The 21,528-nt window shown below is 41.3% G+C and overlaps 1 protein-coding gene across 1 annotated transcript in view; it reads right to left on the bottom strand.

Annotated features, from left to right (window-relative positions):
* Positions 1 to 18,007, bottom strand: part of spns2 (SPNS lysolipid transporter 2, sphingosine-1-phosphate) — a 73,615-nt gene extending 55,608 nt beyond the window's left edge. The window contains exon 1 of the mRNA XM_034300521.2: positions 17,521 to 18,007. Coding sequence (XP_034156412.1) covers positions 17,521 to 17,752 — 232 coding nt within the window. The 5' untranslated portion in view covers positions 17,753 to 18,007. The remainder of the gene's footprint in view (positions 1 to 17,520) is intronic.
* Positions 18,008 to 21,528: the final 3,521 nt, after the last annotated feature.

Raw genomic sequence — 21,528 nt, 5'->3', positions numbered from 1 at the left:
GTCACCCACCTCTGTTCGGTCTCGCTCTCAAATCCCCCACCAGGAAGGGGATCCCTGTGCCAGATGGTGCTAGATCGCCCGCCAAAACTGCACTGTACCCGTCATGCCCAGCAGTACTTTATATAGAGTGTTATAAAATACCGGATAAACCAGCTGAAGCAATTCAAGTTTTTCCTTAGTGTTACTTGAAAGAAAGGTGCTTATGACAGGACTTTTACTTTCTTCAAAGAATACCATACAGCGAAGAGATTTGGAATGATTTATTCACAACTTGGTTTGATTTGAATTGGCAGGTAGAAGGTGTCAGGCAAGGCTGCTCTGAATCATTCAGGAATCTGCCATATTAGGTGTACACTAGGGGTGTAGCGTAACTGTATCTGTCTAGCACTACAAATATTTCTTTCTGTATTTGGATTTAAATCTGATGTGGGCATGGCCTTAAGAAGAAAGCCCTTTGCCTCTGGAAACAAGGGACAACACACTGGAAAAAACCCGAAAGGAAGAAATGACAACACTGTCGGTATGGTATGTGAATTCTTGGTATGTGCTACATCACTCGAGTTCATCATTGGTCTCAACTAGAGACTGTTTGTTTAATCCTGCTCGCACAATTATTTTTGTTTGTACCTGCGCACAATATTTTCTAACATATTTAATTCGTTCTGTTTCGCTCTGTTGGTAAGGACTGCAACCAACTGTTTGTCGCAAGCAACTGTTGCACAAGAGTCGCACGAAAGTAAAAACGTCGCACTTATGCAATGTTTTTGTTGCAACCTCTAGTCTCAAAAAGAATAGTGCACCTCCTATTCATATCTGTATTTGTATTCATTTAGAACAAATCTGTTCAATCTAAATAACAGATTAGTATTCGGTTACATCAGTAGCATATACAGATGTATGTTGTATACCAGTTATTTGCGCTTGTCCTAATCCCTCTTATCTTCTGGTACCAGCTTCCTGTTTCCAGTCGGCAACCTTTGGTGCAACAGCAACCTGAATCATCTACCAGGACCGTACGGGGCACCCAACCATTTAGAGCAAAAACTTTCATGAACTGGAAAACAGCAGTCTAAAATCTTCAGCTTGGCTGAAATGGAGGACAACAACTGTGACTGCACATTGCATCATTTCTTTATGGAGGTCAGTGCTCCTATCACTTGCCTGGCAGGACTAGCCATGTGTGGGCAACAACAGCGGCATGCAAATGGCCCAAATGGCCAAACTGGCATCATCGACCTTCTGCTACCCACCTCTGTTGCCATAGTAACAAAGTCCGGACATGCGGACAAGGAGAGGTCAGGGTTGACCAATGATCAGTGAAGTCAGATACAGAAGGCAGAGAGGATTGTGCAAAAAAAAATTGTATAACTAAAACACAGCTTTTTCTGTACTATATGGTCATGACTGTTATTTATTGCTACATGTGATAGGTGTAATTGCCCACACGGCTTTATGTGCTTCTGAACAAGTGTTGTTTGCAGGTGGTTGTATCACAGAGCCAGAAGGCTTTTTTGGAATTGCTGTGGCAGAACGCAGATACCGCAACACATACTTACTCGGGTGAAAGAATGCCGTCCTGCCTGTTTCTGCCACTCCATCATGCCGTGTGATTTCATACTCAAATGCGGAACATTGCTAGCAATACGCTGGGTTATTTCCAGAAGTTATAGCAGGATGTTCATCATTTCAGCATAGATTATGCTTTGACAAAGCCTGAATGATGTATCTGATATGTCTGTGGTCTATGAAAAATAGACCTTTGTTTCATTAGTTATGTTTTTTCAGCTGATACTGTAAGTTAACCTTAATTTATCTGTCTGTTTTTTTAGCATCTGATAAAAGACAACTATGCAGGAAGTTGTACAGATTCATTCGGATGTTTGCTTTTCAGTTTAGGTCAAATGTCGTGTTTAAAAATTGTTTAAAAGCAAAGTGCGACAGCAAAAGAGCGTCAGCTATTTTCAGTCCAGCTCTCTTGGATAAAGTAACAGATCCATTCGAGCTATGTATAAATGAAGCCATTATGCATGTAGATGACAAGGTGCTATTGATGCTTTCACCACATTGGCTTGTCTCAGGGGATCCATGAATTGTCCGTCTGCCATCCACAGGTCAATACACTGGTGAGGAGTGCATTTCACTGTTGGTGGGGGTAAAACGACATGCTTTTGGTGGCCTCAAAGGAATTTGTTCAAGGTCATGGCCAAGCTATATATAGTTTTAGCCTACTGATGTACCTATTACACATTTGATATTTGTTTAGGACCAGGGGTAATTGTGCATGCTTGGCTGATGCATCTTTGAACCTATTCCCATTATATATCTGGTTTGAAAACTGCCTTGTTTAGATGAAGCAGCCTGAAGTGAGACTGTACTGTGAGTTTATGCCAAGTGGGAGCAAAAGAAGCTGGGAGGATAGCTTGCACTTTTTCGGTTTGCTTTTTGTTATGAAATATCACCAGTCTCGTAACCGGGAAGCCTGAATTCTTTCCCCACTGAGGAGTCTTGACCAAAATGACATGACAATTTGTTTTCCAGGGCCGAAACCAAAACATAGTCATCAGTTTGGCCTGGGCAAACACAACCGCTACTCTGTTCTCTTCTTCGGCACTCCCTGACAAAGAAGGGGGTTTTATTCACACACCCAAGGCTAGGTATTTTAGGGCTGACACGTCACTATGTAGACCCTGGTGTCTCTCGAGCAGTCGTCAGACAGGGAGAAGTACGTTGTAGGAGTAGGACAGACCTATTTTGCCGCTCCCCTGAGAGAACCGCGAAACCCACACACCCCCCCATCGTGCTATTTTAGAGAAGTAGGGTAGGGATAGGGCAGAGAGTTGATCGGCCTATTTACTGTGGTGGAGGAGAGACGAATCGTGGATCGTGGAAGAGGATAAGGGAGTGTAGGAAAATAAGCAAAGCTCAGAGTAATCAGAAAGAGAAGGCACAGTGAGGTCAAACTGCATATGAGAATTCCTTGGCCGAGCATACGTTTCCATATCCTGTGTAAATGTAACGCTATGCTCTGCGGTAAGGAAACGTTTCCTCTCTGTTGTGCGCTCAGGCATTTTCTCACCCGTTCCTCTTTGTGCTGTGAAACGATGGACTCACAGCTCTGCTGCTGACAGAAACACATCCTGCTGCTCCCTTCATCCTTCTCTTCTCTCGTCTCCTCTCCTCTTCCATCCCTCGTTCTCTTCCTACTCGAGCATGGGGCAATCCCTCTTGATGTGTCACGGGGATCAATATAAAACCCACAGCTTAGGGAAACGTGTGTGTGTGTGTGGTGTGTGTGTGTGTGTGTGTGTGTGTGTGGTGTGTGTGCAAGCAATTAAGTGTGTTTGAAGGGAGGGGAGAACAGCCCATCCCACAAATCATGGTCTGTCTTCTAGCTTTCTAGCTCCTCTACAGTGAGCACACTATAAATGAGTGCAGCAGCAGAGAAAGGGCTAGCCACAAATATGCCCGACTGTGGTCGGCGGGCTCCTGACCGGCGGGTCCTTCCTCCTCCCGCCTAGTGCTGGCCACGTGCCCAAGGCAGACAAGGGGGAACGCTTTTCCCTTTTTCCACTCCACTCCATAAACGCCCACGTTCTCAGTGCAAACATGGTGCAGATGTGTGAGAACAGTACATGTGGTAGAGAAGGAGCATGTATGTGGTGTGTTACGAAATTCCTATATTGTTCTGCACCAGGAGTTCATTATTACTGCTTTTATCTTGCATGACGAGGTCATGGATCTTTCCTGTGTGACAGAAGTGTGTATTGCTGATCTGAGATTGCATGACCATTGTTATGGGGGGGTTACTAGTATGTAATTAATTCATTTATTTTAAAGCCCAATTTATCCTGGTCAGGGTCACAGTGAATCCAAAGCCTATCCCAGGAACACTGGCCATAAGGCGGGGAACCACCCTGGATGGGACACCAGTCCTTTGCACCATGCACACACACACATTCACACACGCATATGTACCTACCCGCTACACCAATATGCCACCCATAATTTACATATAGTGCACTAATACAATAGGAAAGAAATTATAAATCTTAATCTTTTTAGTCTCAATTGTACACTCAATAGTTACACAGTATTTTAAAAAAGCTATGTTTCCTGATGTCATTTAACACTAGCTACTATAGTCCTAGGTGCCTAGTTATACCATTGCTTAAAGCAGCCTTCATCAATATTGAAAGGAAATAGCAGCAAAGGAGGGAGCAGATTCAGCATACAAAATCAACACCAACAAAGACACACACGCTAATATAGCTAGAGAAGAATTAGCAGTTGTTAGTGGACCTCCATTGGAGTACCCTATACAGTCATAGACTATACATGCATCAGGCTTAGTAGTTGTTATTTTAATTTTTTTCCTACATCCATTTTGGATATGATGAGCTTTTGCTCTGATCCCCCACAAGTGTTTGTGTCATCCAGTGAGGGTATGATTAGTCCAGATGAATATTCACTCCTCACACACAAATAACAAAACCACACATAGCGGACTTGTAGCCACAGAAACAATGATTATGTTGGTCAATTTTTCCGAAACAAAAGCACAAACCTAGACTTCTTCTAGCAAAAGCATATACTGTACCTTCCGTTCTAACGGACTACTGGTAAATATTTTATGACCGAAAAGCAAAAGAGAGGGAGAAAGAGAGAGCGTCTTCCAGAGATACTAGGCAGACATACAGCACAGCATATCAATAATGTATAATCTTGAGAATTGTGAGCTAACTTGCCAGACATATATCCATGCAGCAAATGGACTGAAGCATGGCAAAAGTATTCCATACTCACCCACTGACCCCTACACAGTGAGACAATGTCACAATAGATATGCTAATAGAAGAAAAGGCTACACTGAGGGTCTAATCACTTAAAGAGAACTCTCTTCTTGACAGCTTTTAGCTCATCCTGCTATAAAAATGTACTAGTGTTTCATTAAGCTGGAGAGACGGACCACTTTGGCATAATGAGATGACACATTAAGGGCACACAAGCAGCTAAGATGCTACACTGGTTATAATACAAGCAGTTCAATTACCACAGCATTAACATGTGTCAGCTAGCACTGGCGCTAACCCTGACACGCATCTGATTGACCTCGCACTAGCAAGAACTCCAAACCATTAGCTCTAACACTCATGAGCCAGCAATTCGCTCTGATGCTAACACTACCACTGGTTTAGTTGTTAGCCTGTTGTGTGGATCACCTGTGTGTGGATTCCTGACAGTGGAGTTTTAATATTCCTCATGATCCACTTTAATTTTTTTGAATATTACATTACTATGTGCGACTGTGTGTAATCACTGTTATTTTTATGCCTTTTATTTCTTTCTTGCTCTGATACACGACTCGGTTTTTAAATAGCAGTGTGTGGTGTGGGTGGGATTTGGCCAGAGGGTCAGCAGAGCCCCGTTCTGAGGATAATTAGCGCTGAATGAAGGACTGAATTGCTTGATTAGATGTCTTAATTACTAGCATTTACATGTGCAGCGCAGGACGCTTGCTACGCTTGCTTTAATTAGCCAACATCTTTGAGGCAGAGAATGTGAGACAGTAAATTGAACTGTCTAAAACAACATGCTTAGGTAGCAACAGTCATGGAATTACAAAGAGACTTTTCACAGGCTTTACGTTCTGTTTCTTTGATAAGGGATGATGAAAGGCTTTGAAAGCAAATGCTTTGCGAATAGTGTTTTTTCGACTAGACAATGTTTTCAGACTTTTGTTAATGGGGTGAGATACAGCTACGCAGATGTTTAATTTATTACTGTCTGAGAAGAACAACTAGAAAGATCGATACAGCTTCAAGCAGCAGGTCGAGATGTTCTCAGAATTTACAAGAGATAGATTGGAGAGCGAGAAAGAATCAAAACAGAGAAGTGAAGAAATAGAGAAAAGAGAAGAGCTAAATTGGGCACGTCTGATTTTTTTCAGTGCTACCGAAGCTGGAAAAGCCTGAAGGCTGGTTTTTCAAGCTCAATTTAGCATCAACAAACTGCAGCCTTTACTCTCCTGTCAGAGCGGCCAGAGAGAGTGGAGGAGAGCTGGAAGAAGGAAGGAGATGCATAATCACTGTTTCTACATGAAAAAAATTTTTACCTGTGTGGTTGGGATCAGTTACGATTTGAGTTCTCCATTCCAGAATTGAGTCATAATCTTTAAACTAACATTCCTGCCACACACGCTTATGAAAACTTTTTTCATAGTCTGCATAGTCTGTTAAATTGTGGATAGAAATAAAGTTGGTAAATCAGGACTGTGTCAGCACCACATACCGTCATAGCAGAACAGGAACTAGATCATCTAACATGGATTTGCACCTAAGAACTGCTGCTGTAATCATAAACACTGTCCTGGACTCTTATTCACAATATACTCATACTGAACAGCATTTCACTATGCAGTTTCACCCGGAAGGGGATGGGTTCCCTTTTGAGTCTGGGTCCACTTCTTCCTCATGTCATCTCAGGGAGTCTTTCCTCACCACTGTCGTCTCTGGCTTGCTCATTAGTTATCTACATCTACATCCCGATTTCTGCAAATCCCGATTTCTCTTTGCGACAATCTCTATTGTTAAAAGCGCTATATAAATAAAACAGAAACTGAATTCAGCTATAACTGTGAAACCTGTAACAACCCCCTGCACTCAAATCTTCTATAAATACTGTATATATAGCATACGCATATGCATATGGTTAATCTAATTAACCATAATTACATTAATCATGTAATTAACCATAGTTCCCTGCTTAGAACTTTCTCCTGCACTTGATTCCTACTTTTTGGTGTGTGAAGCTACCTACTCTACACGCTCTTCTGCCCCTTTTGTCTCACAAATTATAGCACCCATTTTCTGAAGGGCGAAAGTCTTAAAATGCAAAAGCTGTATGCAAAAACACAGGCCTAGTGCTGGAGAGCACGCACAGTTTGACTACATCTGGAAATGTACAAAAGGGCTATAGAATGATTAGCTTATATGACATTGCAGTGCTTGTGCTTCTCTGTCATGCACAAACATCTATTTTAACCTGATGCTTCCAATTTCAGATGGGACTCGCTTCAAGCTAATATGTAATATTTTACGATAATATTTTAGTAATATTTTCGTATTTTCCACTCTACATTTATTTATGTATGGCAATAAAGAGTTGTGGTAATGAAATGCCTAAATTAATCAATGTAGATTGCACACTATACTTGCTTAGAGCTCCAAATATCTGTATTCAGAGTTAAACCCAAAATGGGCGTGGCCTAAACCAGCCTAAATAGGAACCTTACCATTATTCTCCTGGAAACACTGGAAACCCCTGGGGGAAAATACTCAGAGGTAGAAATGCCAGCACTGTCAGCATGATGTGTGAATTCTGGCTCTGACAGTTCCTCAACCTCAGCTACATCACTCCAGTTCATAATTGGTCTCAACTAGAGATACATACAGGGCTGTTTTCAATCCCGCTTGCACAGTTACTATTTTTGTTTGTTCCTGCATGGTGTAGTTTCTAACAAATTTAGTTGGTTCTATTTCCATAATACAAACAAACTAATTTAAACCTAATTTAAACCACTGTGACCCTAACCAGGCAGTTACTAAAGATGATGCATCATCATAACACTGAGTGTGAGGCAGGAATACACCCTGAATGGGATGGCAATCCATTGCAGGGCACCATGTACACACATATTTACTGACTCATTACACCTAGGGGCAATTTAGCATAGCCAATCCACCTACGTTTTCTTGGGAGAAGACCCACACACCCACACAAAACATGTTATCACACCCACACATGCTCACGGAGGTTGCGTCCCATGGGATCCCATTCTCAACCAGGTGCCCTTTGACCCTTTCAGGCAAGCTTTTTAAAAGAAAAAAAAATTATAATAATAAATAGCGTGCTTCCTTTTTGTATCTGCATTTGTTTAAAACACTTTATCTGTTGTTTCTGAATAATGCATTGGTATTGGAATAGAAGTAAACTTCTTAAAGACAGAGAATGGTTGAAATAACTCAGCCCCTAGCCTAAGCTACATAGGTCACCTTAATGTTGCAATATTTAGAAATTGTGGCTTTGGGTTTGTCACTATTATCACTAAAAGGTATCAGCACAATGGTTTAATCCTAATGTAGAATCCTACTGCATCCAAATCGAAAAATTTTATTAGTATTTGTGAGAGAGAAATGTGAAAACTGACCCAGTATATCAGACCCAATATATAAGCAAGTATCAGACGGCAGTGCTGGCGGTTTCTCGGTTTTGTATGCTCACATACGCTTGACAAGATGCCGAGACTAAATCCATATCTGAATTAGAAACATATGTGGAGTGTACGCAAGGGCTACTATGGTAGCTGTAATTGACTGTAGCGCCATAAACCTCCATTTCACCCCAGTCAACACCAGCTCACACGCCGTTCTTGTTAAATCTGTTTCCTCGCTGGGGAAAGTGCTATTTCGATCCCTTCGCACGACGCTCTCAGAGGGCCTGACTCTGGCTCTGCCATTTATCTCGATTTCTCTTTCATCAAATCGAGATTAAGCTCATTTCTTTTCCAGCGCGGTATTTAATTCTCCGCTGCTGGATGCACACCGCAGACACAGCATGTCTTAGCTTCGCCCAGTCTCTGCTAGCATGTGGGAAACGATCTGTTACAATATTTCATCTCTGCAAACCAGCGGAAAAAAATGAGATGGTTCAATGACAGTGTGTAGTAAGAAGTGGAATGGGTGTGTGAAATGATAGGAGAAGGCAAGGTGTTTATATTTCGATATGCTATGTGAAGTTGGTTTGATTCAATAACCTTTAAGGTGATAGATATGGGTGGGATGAGAAAAGCGATTAGAGACAATTGTGTGTGGGAAAGCAAAACAAGCAGTCCGGCACATTCCGAACATTGCCACCGCTACATTCCGCAGCTGTGAGAATGAATACACACACACCTTCACGGAAGCCAAACCCAGTGTGTGCTTACCGGCAGACGTTTCATTTCATTCACCAGTGAATTCGTTTTGGACATACAGAGTTCACACAGTATGTACATGCATATTTTTTCAGGATTTAAGATGTATCTCCTTTCAGAACATACCAAGTAGAGGTGAAGTATTATCGGAATGCTGAAATCATTTGAGCAGGACGGGAAGCCAAGGCGTGACTGTCCAGCCTCAGGTGGATTAATGGTCTAAAATCACAGGTGAGTGGAAGCCAGTCTGTCCAGTGCACACCTGTCTCTAGCGTTAACATTGCCCTGATACCAGTGCTGAGGTAACACTAATGGAATTTAAACCTGAGGAACGAGCGTTAATAACATGTTATCACGCCCACGCACAGACAAGGATGTGTGCATTCGCAGAAACCAAAAGAGACACTTCTACATAAATACACGCCCTTAAACACATGCGGGAAGAATTCTGCAAATTGAGAAGGTCATACTGTACCTTTTAATAGAACGGCTAGTCATTTTTAAACTGAAAATGATGTTATTCTCATTTCAGTTTTACATAGCTTTATAGTCTATTAAATATTATAATATTATATATTATTACACGGGCATTTTAGACATTAACTTAAAATTGTATATATATTTTTATAATTATATAAGTTGAAGTGTAATTCAGGTTTTATATAGTATATGTTGTGTTTTATTGGATGTACAGTATGTTATATAATTAATACGAATAGCTACTTTTAGTTTTGTTCAGCTTTGTATAGTTTTATGTTATATTTTGATTAGATGCACATGTCAAATAATTAATAAAAATGGTCATTTTTATTCTTGTTCAGTTTTGTACAGTTTAATTTTTGTGCATTATAATTATACAACATATATATTTTTATTAGATGTCAGATGAATCTAAAAATTCTAACATTTTCAGTTTTTTTTTTTTTTTTTTTTGAGAAAATCTAAGCCAATTTCCATTCTTTAATTGAAAATAGTTTTATCTGGTGAGGAGCAATTGCGGTGAGGAGCAAGGGCTGACATTTGACCTCTTCATTAACAAATTCATCAGAAAAGCGGCAGGGAGTCAGTGCTGTAATTTACCAACAGTTCTCAGAACATACCCCTGAGACACCCTCTCTGCCTTTTAATGCACTGCATCTATCAAGCTATTACAACAACTACTACTCAGGGCAAATGAAATCAGTCACACACACATGAGTGTGAATACACTTTATAACAGAAGTCATAAAAGCACACAAAGGCAAATTCACATATGAACAGATGTACGCGTTAACAAACATAAACACGTCCACACAACAGATGCTAAGCTCTCCCTCGGCCTGGAGATAAACAGGCTACATAATCCCCGGCTGCTGTTGATTATTTACTCAGCCACTCGTGAATAGGGGGCAAAGATGACACGATCTCTTCCTTTATAAAGACTCGACAAACATTGCCATGCTGGAAAGGTCAGTGTAAATATTAGTGCAGCCACTGGAAAGACTCCAATGGCTACTTTAAAGTCAAAGCTTTACTCTGCTGGTTTTAGTCCACAAATGTCTACTTGTTTAGAGATGATATTTATGGGATTGTGTGGAAGGCATATATAAATGACACAGGGCATAAATCCTGTCCAAACACATCATCCGTCCTGATATTACTGCGGATCTAATCCAATTATATATCAGGCACATGGACAGCTTCGATGTAGGGGGATTCTTGGAACTCAGTTTTGTGTAATTATGCTGTTGTGGTATTGAAGAGCTTCACGGATTTGCTACTTGATTGAGTAGATCAAGTATAAGATAAGTTTCCAGTCCTGACACGGTTTGGATCCTGGGTCATACTAAACACATCATTCTGGGGTCAGAGGTCATCTCTGATCTCATACAGCTCTGATCCATAGAACCTAGAACCTCTCTGACACACCCTTTCACGCAGGTGTGTGCGCCTCAGGGGTCACCTTATCTGCCCCTCTCCAGTTCCTCCCCGTTTCTCATCTGTCCATCAAACCTGCCATCTCACCCTGTCAAATAGATGCACTTACTTTAACACACACATAAAAATCTCTGTATCTGTTCAGACATGCATCGAGCTAAAAGCAGACCCCCAAATGCACCAGCGGGGTCATTACAACCTCAACAGCTATTGCTATAGAAGGAAATGAAGCAGCAACGCTTCATTTAAAGAGCATGACTTGGTGAAAGAGGAGCCCATCAAAACACAGCACACAAAGCTCACACTGGTTTGGTGAGCCTCCAGCAGCCACCGGTCTACTTATTTTAGAATGATGGGTCACTGAATGCTTAAACTTCTGTATCTTTGTGAGACTGCAATGGAAAAAGCTAGATATCTGTCAGAGAGTGTCATGCATGTGTATTTATACACTAGCACACACATACTGTATACATTGAGCTGAATTCCTGGATGTAGGCTGTTCACTTGGCCAGTGTTAAAAGATCAACTGCTTAAAAGTTTTAAATATGTTTTTTTCCTGTTTTCTTCACTCCCTATTTCTCAGGGCAATATGAAAACATTTTAAATATTAGCTGATTTTTCTAATATTTAGCATTATACACTGCAAAAATGATATGTTATCATTAGGTAGAAACATTAAATAAGGATTGAATATAAACATTGAATCATTTTATAATTTATAAAACAAATATATGACCTTGAAATCACATTATTTCTATTATTTTGGCAGGAGATTTCTAGAATTTCAAGCTCACGATTATTAATAATGTCTGGAAATAGGCTGAACAGCTGAACAGTCTTATAATTGTTTCCTCTTAATGAAGAATAATAGATCAATTTGCTTATAATCAACATGTTTTCGCTTGCTAAGATAGCATTTTCTTGAGAAAAGTTGATAATTAGATAAAATTAGATAGATATTATGAAATAATTACAAGGTTATTCAACCTTTTTCCGGACCTATTTTTAAATGATCTAAGTGCATTGGCTGGTGATTTTGCTTCTATTCAGCATTTTCTGTTCTTGAAAAGGCAAAAATTACCCATCAGCGAAGTGTTACAATTTCATTATTTCACAGATTAGGTTAAATTAGTACAATTGTCTAAAATTAGGTTGAAAAATGATTCATTTTGGGGGGGGGGGGGGTTGTACACGTTTCCCACATTCGAGATGTTTTAAATGACTGAGATAGCATTTCTCTCTCCATTTTTCAGACCTCCTGAGAAGGCCCTTGTTGTCAGTGAAAACGCAGTAGCGTGCCAGGCTAATGTTTACGGCGACCACAAGAAAGCCACAGAGCGAAAAGGGAGGAAGAGGCACAGCTTATTTCCAGCTGCTCGTGATTCGGCAGGCTTCACCATCAGCTAAATATGACCCAACAAAAACACACACACGAGATGAAAATCTCTGTAAATCGCGACAGGAGGAAGACCTCTGATTAAAACCAAAGCTCGCCACCTACCTAGCTGTTCCCACACTAATGCACATTCTAACGATATTACATAACTTAAGATACACTTTCCCCAAATAAAAACATGCAGCATCTGTAGATTTAAATTTGATATATGTACTGGATATATCATGTTAGGCCTAGCCGTACCGACAACACAACCTTACAATATAGACTGGATTTAAAAGGCATGCAGCGGGTACAGGCATATGGAAATAAACTTTAGCAGAAGTGGAAGCCATTTGTTCTTTGAGAGGGTTCCAGAAAAAGCTAGACAAGCCCATAAAATCCAATTACTAAGGCTTTTTTTCCCCAAGGATCTAAGGAGTTGTTGTTTGGGAGCCTTTTTAATACGCGGGTAGTAAATAGAGGAAAGAAAGGAAAAGATAGAGGCGACAGTCAGGGCTGAAGTGGCTGCAGCCAACCTCAAAGTTTAATACAGACGCAGGCTGGCAATTTGTAGTGGGTGTGTTTAAAATACACAGCACTGACAGGCTGTAGATAGGTGTTTTCTCTTTCTCAACGTCCACAGTTCTTTTTTTAATACACTCCACCCTGTCCACATTTAGCACAAATCCAGGTTCAGATCCTAATGAATGCAATTATAAGAGGAGTTACAAAAGCAAGAGCAAATTTGTAAATGAAGCTGTGTGTTTGTGTGTGTGTGTGTGTGTGTGTGTGTGTGGTGGGGCACGGGAGTGAGAAGCATGACGTAATGCTGCACGCCTTGCATGTGCTGATAGGCGTTATCGCCTTCTCATGTCTTGGCAGAAGGAAACAGGGCTGGAGATGACAACCAGGGTGCAAGTGTAGGTGTACGTGTGTGTGTGTGTGTGTGTGTGTGTGTGTGTGGTAATAGAGGATTTTCTCTCAGTGTTATTAGAGATGGCAAGTTAAACTGGATCATCTTGAATACAAGACAACAAATAAATATTTCACTGTGTCAGTTTTCCTACAGCATAGACTTACAGCTACTGGATTTAAGTCACCCGCTCATATCACAGATGCCGCGAGAAACCCTTTAATCCAGATTATAAAACATTACGCACTGGTCAAGTGCTTTCTTCAAAGATGCAGACGAACTGGCTGACATGGGGAAGGGGAGCGTCCGTAGATCAAATAACTTTAAGTGGCCACTTCCTTCAAATTCTAATCCCAGATTATCTGGGTGATAATCTGAGCCTACACCAGGGGGCCTACTGTATGTCTGCCCTGAGACAGTCCTTCCAGCCCCCAAAATGCAACACTGCAGAAGCCAAACCACAAATGTAATCACTTTAAGCAGTTCACCAACCTTCACTTCATCAGTTTGATTTATCTGGCATGCTGGAGGTCACACTGCAGAGAGAGAGCAACGGGCCAATAGGGAAATAAAGCGGACCAAAAAAACGGTGCAGCGTGGTGTAAATCTGCATCTGCATGTATATATATACACACACACACACACATATATTTATTTATTCAGTTCATATTCCACACATACTCACACAGCAATCAGTTCACAACACACTTATTTTCCGTTTCCTTCCTAAAAACAGCCTTTGCACCATGAATATTTACCATGTGGTCAAGCGCCAAATTAGAACCTCGGTATACCTCATATCCCTCGCAGGTACCAATTAAACACAGACACCAAACCGCAAAGTTTAAAGAGCTAAAAAAGCAAAAGAAGAGCATTTCTGTTTTCTTTTTTGACTAACACACATGGGAAATTTGTTTTGGGGGACAAAATGCACAGAACAGGGAGCACCGTGCGATCCAGTTTAATTGCTTTTTTTCCCCAGCATCGTCACAGCTCATAAAACGTCCTCATCTTAGAAGAAATGCCTCATAAAAAATTAATACTGGAATAAAATCAGTATGACTTTGTTAAAGTGTAAAAGGCTCATGCAGCATTTTTGCGGCAAGGCCTGCCTCCGTGGACGCTTTCTTCTGTGGTGTGACAGAATAACAGCTTGAACCAATATGAGCTTTACGAGCTTTGAATGCATTGGTGACTTCTACATGACCACCAGCAGACTCCATTGTGTGTTTCTGTGCGTCCAAACTTATGACCTCATCAGCTCGTCTCTCTATTTCTCTGGAGTAATCAATCACCTTTTTTACCGGCAATGTAGTGATTCAGGCATGAGGTCAGGGATTACCTCGAAATTTTCCCTAAGCCCCTTTTCTAACTGCATCTGTCCCTCACACACACACACACACACACACACACGTTTTAGTCTCATTACATGGACGCTCTTGGCAGTATGACTGCAGTGGAAATGATTGAACAGAGATGGGGAGGAGATTTCCGTGACCCCTACTCCCTCCTCTCCTCAACACACACGCACACACATGAGTGGTCAGGCTTAACACTGCAGGATGGCTGCGTCAACCCTCTCCTCTCCTTTCTCAGCCCTTCACACACATGTATACACACAACCACACACACTCTCCGCATACATAATGCATGAGCCAGGCAGGGAGCTGTAGAGGAGAACCCCAGTGCTCGACACACCGTGCAATACACAGCTGCAGCCTACGATGTACACACATGCGCACACACACTTCACACTTCACACACCTTCTTCTGCTGCAATCTCACTGCAGTCCTCGACATACAGTACATCTCTCTCTCTCGCTCACTCTTTCTACATATCTCTCTCTGCAAACTCCAGCTTTCCATAAGTTGTTGAATAAAAAGTGTAGTAAGAATCTCCCAATGTTCAAAACAGATGCAGTTTACACTAGTGACAACATAACGATTTTTCTTCACATTCATCATCCACATTCAAATGTTTTCTGACTGTCTGACACAAGACTCTCTGAACCTTTTGAGATGCTCAGATAAGATATGCTTAAAAAAAATTCCTGATGCAGTTTTTCCTCATTACATCTTATATACTCGCGTTCTCAGGAATCACATGATCACTGCAGGTGTTAATTCAATACCTTCAGTAGTTTCTCACCACACAGGAGTTTTAGATATGATGATGATGGCTATGAGGGCTGTGTTTATTAATTGCGTATGATTTCTATAGAATTTTACAGTGTGTGTTTAGTCCTTTGGGCACTACAGTACATTCACAGCTTTTGCTTTCTGTACTCTATGGCCTATAATACAGTGAGTGTATTATAAATTGTTGCCGTGTAATAGATATATTTTTTTGTCACATAACGACACAGCCTGTCTGAATTTGCTCCTTGTACAACAATGACTGCTGCTGATTTTAGAAGTTTTACATCACTGAGTCTGCACTTTCTTCCTTTGACTTAATCAGTCTGTGGTCCATGTTACTGACTTTGCTACAGTAATGAGCGACCACAACAGAGACAGCGAGCTCAGGAACAGCAGTTTTCTTCTCAAAAGTGTTGTCTGGATGAATTTTTACATCCAGAATCAAAGCTTTTTATTAAACTGCACTTAAGGGTGGAATAAAGCAAACTTTTGAGACTTGAGCTCCAGTCTGAGAAACTATAAGTGTTCTCCTTGAGGAGGAATACTGCAGGTCCTGGGCTGACTGAGTATATAAATCTATATCTACATGAATATTATAAGCGTACTTGCTTTTCTGGATAGCTGAGAAGAACAAGACAAATAATAGGCTATAATTTAAGATGGAATTATATTTTTTCCCACTAAGTTCAACAGTAATGAATGAAAATTAAAGAAAGAAGCATGTGATATATGGGCTGAGATATCATCTCAAACTCAGGTTTAAAACATGTTCATAAATTGTGGTCCAAATCATTTTTTTCTCTTTAATTTCCTTGGAAATTAGCCCATTAGTTATTTATGAACATGACCAAAGCCAGCTGGCACGCCACCTAAGATCACCATCAAATCATTCTTAAATATGGACATGTTAAATGAGCGGAATAAGTCTTTATTAGCAGGGTCTTCTTCTAGTTTACGCAGTTGACATAAAGTAGCTTCTTGGAGTAGTTTCCATGGAAACGCTGTTGCCTGCTTCTGCTTCTTCAACATCCATATTTAATTGGCTTGAACCAACTTTAAGCCATCTCTCATCAATACCACCATTCTAACTACATTTCCAACACTACAAATGTCTGAAACAGATCACAATCCGTCTTTTCATCCATCCATCCATCATCTATCATCCATCCATACATCAGTTTCTGTACCACTTATCCCACAGGGTCATGAGGGAGCCTGGAGCCTATCCCAGGGGACTTGGGGCACAAGGCAGGGTGCCAACCTATAGCGGGGCACAATCTCACACACACACTCACACACCACACACAATTTGGAAATCCCAATGCATGTCTTCGGACTGGGGGAGGAACCCGGAGTACCCAAAGGAAACCCCAAAAGCACGGGGAGAACATGTAAGCTCCGCGCACACAGAGCAGAGACGGGACTCGAACCCCCAACCCTGGAGGCAAACATCTTAACACTAAGCCGCTGTGCCTCCCTCTCTCCCTCTTCCTCTTTTCATCCCTTTTTTTTCCATTAACAATAGACCATCTTGATAGGAATTCATGTGCATATTACACTAACAAATTGCCAGCAAGCACAACTAGCTATAAATTAGTTTATAACTAATTTTACGCAAAGCAGCTCACTGGTACTTTGTATGACACCTGAACTCTAGGTTTAGATAGCTAGACAAGTTTTAGTAAAACTTCCTTATAATAATAAATATAGATGCCTCTATGATGACGCAAGGGATCCTTAATTATAGGCTAGAATTACCTGATCGCCTTGATAACTGATGCTCTTTTCTCTCTCTCTCTAAAACAATTACTTGCTCATGACACATCCAGCCTGAGTTTCGGTCCCAATGCGTTTGTTTTGCTTCACAAAAGTCAGATTATTGATCAGACATTGTGTAAACTTAAGTCAATATCCTGCCACTGATGAGTCTTTTAAGTCGTTACTGATATCCGGCCGCGTTGATTACATCACTAGAGACCTAAAAGTCATCAATAGCAAGAATGCAGGACGTTTTCTACTGTTAACACACTGAGTGCATATTTTGAAGTCTATGGAGATGTCAAATTCATGGTAAGACAGTTTATGAGAGATTGTGAAAAGAAAAAAGATAAAAGAAAAAAAAAAAAAAAAGGAGAGCCTGGTGCATTCCCGTGCGCTACACACATCCAACACAAAGGAGACGTCAAGACGTCAGCTTCTTACCGGCTACCGTGTATCTGTCCATGTAATTGAGCACGTTGCCGAAGCTGAGGATCCCGGCGGCGGCTGCTGGAGAGCCGCATCGCAGCAGCGCGGCGCGGAATTTCTGGCCCGGTTTGCACGCGCGCAGCTCCGGGTTCGCCTTGAGCGCGGCGCTCATGCTGCCCGAGAGCGTGCGCACCTCCGGCGCGCTGCCGCAGCCCTCCAGCTCGCATCCGTCGCTTTCCACACACATCTTGTCGCACGAGTGATCCAGCGCAGGAGATCTGACTGGCAGCCTCTCAGGTACGCGAGGTAAAGCCTACAAGAAAGCAGATCTTCCGAGAAAGAAAAAAAAAAGCTTTTTTTTTTTTTTTTTTTTTTAAACAAAGCAATCGAGATGAAAGTGCTAATGTCGGACTGGAGAAGTCAGGGGTTTGAATTCGGCTCGCCGAGCTCGGTTCATGTTTCACCGTCAAATTGCAGTGACAGGCTCGCGCGCTCCTCTAGGCGTTTTTGCCTCGCGCTGTCAGGCAGCGGAGAAGGGAGGGGGCGTGACTGTGTGAGGAAGCCCCGCCCCTTAGGCAACGGTGACAAAGGCACCTGAGGTGCGGGTGGAATGTCGAGAATGCCGACTTCATGCACAAGAATGTGTTTGTCTTTTCCGCGCCGTGTTTTTGTGACATAACAGCTAGGATTGAACTGAGTAAACCCGATCCATTAAGAATGAACAGGAAGTAATGGAGACAAGCAATGGAAATTCCAACAGACACATCCATACACACCATATACACCTAGTGGCCACTAGATACATACACCTCCTAACTTGGTATCTTTATCAGGTACTTTTCCATTCTTTCATAAAGTGCTCTAACTCAAGTTTTTATTTCCCATGCATCCATTCATCCTCAGTGATCATTTTATCCTGGTCAGGGTCACGATGGATCAGGAGCCTATCCTGGGATCGATGAACCCAGGGTGAGAATGCACCCTAAACGGGATGCCAGTCCATCACCAGACACCATGTACACACATTCACACACTCACTCACACTTAGAGTAGCCAGTCTACTTACTGGTATGTTTTTTGGGAAGTGGAAGGAAACCGGAGAACCCTGTGGAAACCTACGCAGGCACATGGAAAACATGTGAAACTCTGCACTGTAGACAGTAGACCCGAGGTTATGATCGAACCCGGGACCCTGGAGCTGTGAGACAGCAAAGCTACACACTGCTTCACCATTTAATTTTATCAAGTTAAATAATTTGCATCTCTCTCTCGCTCTTTTTCTTTGCGTGTTATCGTCCTCCTTTTCTCTCTTGCTTCTTCTAGCTAATTTCTGAAAAAAATTCTACAATAAAAATGCCACTCTGTTGACAGCTAATGCGGGGTCCATCAGCTTACGTTACTTCAACTAGCAAACTAATATAGCTTGCAGCATTCTGATTAATTTGCATTTTACAAACTCTCTTAAACTCTCACATTTATAGCATAACTATGTCTGATTTCAGCCTATAATATGTGTTTGCATACCTCTCGACAAGTTGTTTGGAAGTGTAGAGCTAAATGTAATGAGCGATTAAGTCTATGGGCAAACCTAAAGTATCCTCTTCAACTGCTCCGAGGTCAGCTGACAAACATCGTCATTGCTGATTGGGTCTAGGCACGCATGGTTTTCTACACAGGAGACTACAGTATGCCACTACATGATCAGGATGATCAGGATGATCAGGACATCACTGTTTCCATACTGAAACTGACAACCCCAAAACCTACAACTACTGAGGTCCAGACCTGGGGGTCCTCATCGCTAGTTATAATCAATTTGTAGATATACAGCAGACCTGTTGCCATACACAGTTTGTTAGCACTCTCTCTATTAACACAAAGAAACCACCACAGGGCCACTGCTGCCCAGATATTATGTGAGTGGTGGAAGATTTATTTTCAGCACAGCACTGGCACTGATATGGCAATGTCTTCTTAGTAGGTGTGTCACAATAAGGTCGGAGTGTATCAGCATCCATGCTGGGTGTCTTTACCGCGACTGCAGTGTCCTGTGGTCAGGAAGCGGCACTGATGAAATGCCAGAAGACAATTAATATGCAGTGTACGTGGGAAAAGATAAGCTTTAGCCTCTAACTATGCACCCACAAGGTGGACACACACTCCTGCTGTCTGGTCAGTGGTGGTCCTATAGTTGTAGATAGATGGGGTAGAGGAAAGCTTACGAATGTGCATAGCAACAGATTTCCTTCATAAACTTACTAAGAAAGTGTCCATGTAAAATGTAAAACGTAAAAAAAGTAAGAAACGGTTGTTTCTCCAGGTCCTTGGTGTAAGGACTACATAAAATGCAATAGTTGCAAAAGTTTCAAAATGTGTAGTTTCAAACAATAAAGACACATAAATATACAAAATATCAAAGTGTAAACTATCACAGTAGCTGCAAGGACATGAGTACAGCCTAGATGAAGGTATGTCATGATAAGTGCACATGGGAACCGTAACTTCACACAATGTTCTTGAATTTTTGCAAACACAGCCTCTGTGTGCTCCTTATCCATCTACTGAAAATGCTAACTTGTGAGTACAATCACTTTAATGTTCTTTATATAGTTATAAGCCTAATTAGCAAGGAATGGAATGGGTTTAATCTAAAGCTCAGTAACAAAATTCAAGTCACACTTAAATTGCAATTTTAATCAAATTAGTACTGTTATCATTATTTTAAATGATTAAAATGTTGTTGTTGTTTTCTTACAGTGGAGCAAGGTTCCTGGCTATAATCCCCTTGATATAGGCAAACAGCTCTATTTATTTATTTATTTATTTATTCATTCATTCATTCATTCATTCATTTATGCAAAATAACAGATAAATTTTAGAAATAATAATTCCTAAGCCATAGCTTTTGTCAGTCAGTCAGTCAGTCAGCCAATGACTCTTATGGCTGGTGGTTAAACATATTAAACATGACGTTACTCTCGGTCATCTGGTATCTTCGGAGAAATACCAATTTCCTGCATTTCTGTGGTATTGCTTGAAAATCATTAGTGGAATTTTGAAAACAGTTCTGTTGAAATGGATACAATCTTCTCTCAAATAGGTCCCTTGTATACTTGGGTCCCTGCAGGACTAGTGGTTAGGCCTCGGTGCTACTGCCATGGCCCAGGATTGATTCCTGGCCAGGGAACCAGCCCCAGCCACTGGGGTTGCACACAACAGGGCACTCCTAGTACCCAAGCCTGGATAAAGTTGGGGAGGGTTGCATCAGGAAGGGCATTCGGTGCCAAATCATATATGCAGACCAAAGATCCGTGGTGGCAACACCTAATGGGAGCAGCCAAAAGAAGAAGAAGAAGAAGAACAGTCTCTTAAATACTTGAGTTGGACATTGTGTTTTGGCATTGCTTTCGACATAAACGCCATGAAGCCACTCATGTGTAAAAAAATGGAAAGAACAGCTACGGTGTGCTACACTGTGGTTAACTCTCCGCTGGACATCACAGGCTAGCGTATCCCAGCTGCTTGGACTGCAGCCTGTGCGTATTACACAGCAGCCTCGCTGGGCAACAGACGTTTGACTGCTGAGTTAAAGTTTAAAGGAAATTTGTGTCAGGCTCACATCCAAAGTTCAGCAGTATTACCCCAACACAGGCCATAGTTTGCATGAGATAATCGACCTTACACTACAATCTGTCTGATATATATGTTTGGATAGATTATTGATTATTCTGTTAGACAGATTAAAGCGCAGCAGAGCTACATGCTCTTGTACACATTCCCATTTCTTTCAGGAAGAAAAGCTCTAAAGGGGTCTAAAGACCTGGCTACACTTATTTTATTTTGTATGCTGGCGTTCTAGTGTTGGTTTTTTATACTCATCCACAACTTCACTAATTGATCAGTCGTATCTAAATTGTGTCATTTTGTAATTAAGATTTTAAAAAGTAAATATTTGACATAGCAAAAGTTATAATCAGCATGTTCTCGTGTCGCATTTTGGGATTCAAACTTGTCTTTATGAAA

This window comes from Pangasianodon hypophthalmus, chromosome 27, assembly GCF_027358585.1.
Source record: "Pangasianodon hypophthalmus isolate fPanHyp1 chromosome 27, fPanHyp1.pri, whole genome shotgun sequence".
NCBI lineage: Eukaryota > Metazoa > Chordata > Actinopteri > Siluriformes > Pangasiidae > Pangasianodon > Pangasianodon hypophthalmus.
This window is presented reverse-complemented; position numbering and strand designations above follow the sequence as displayed.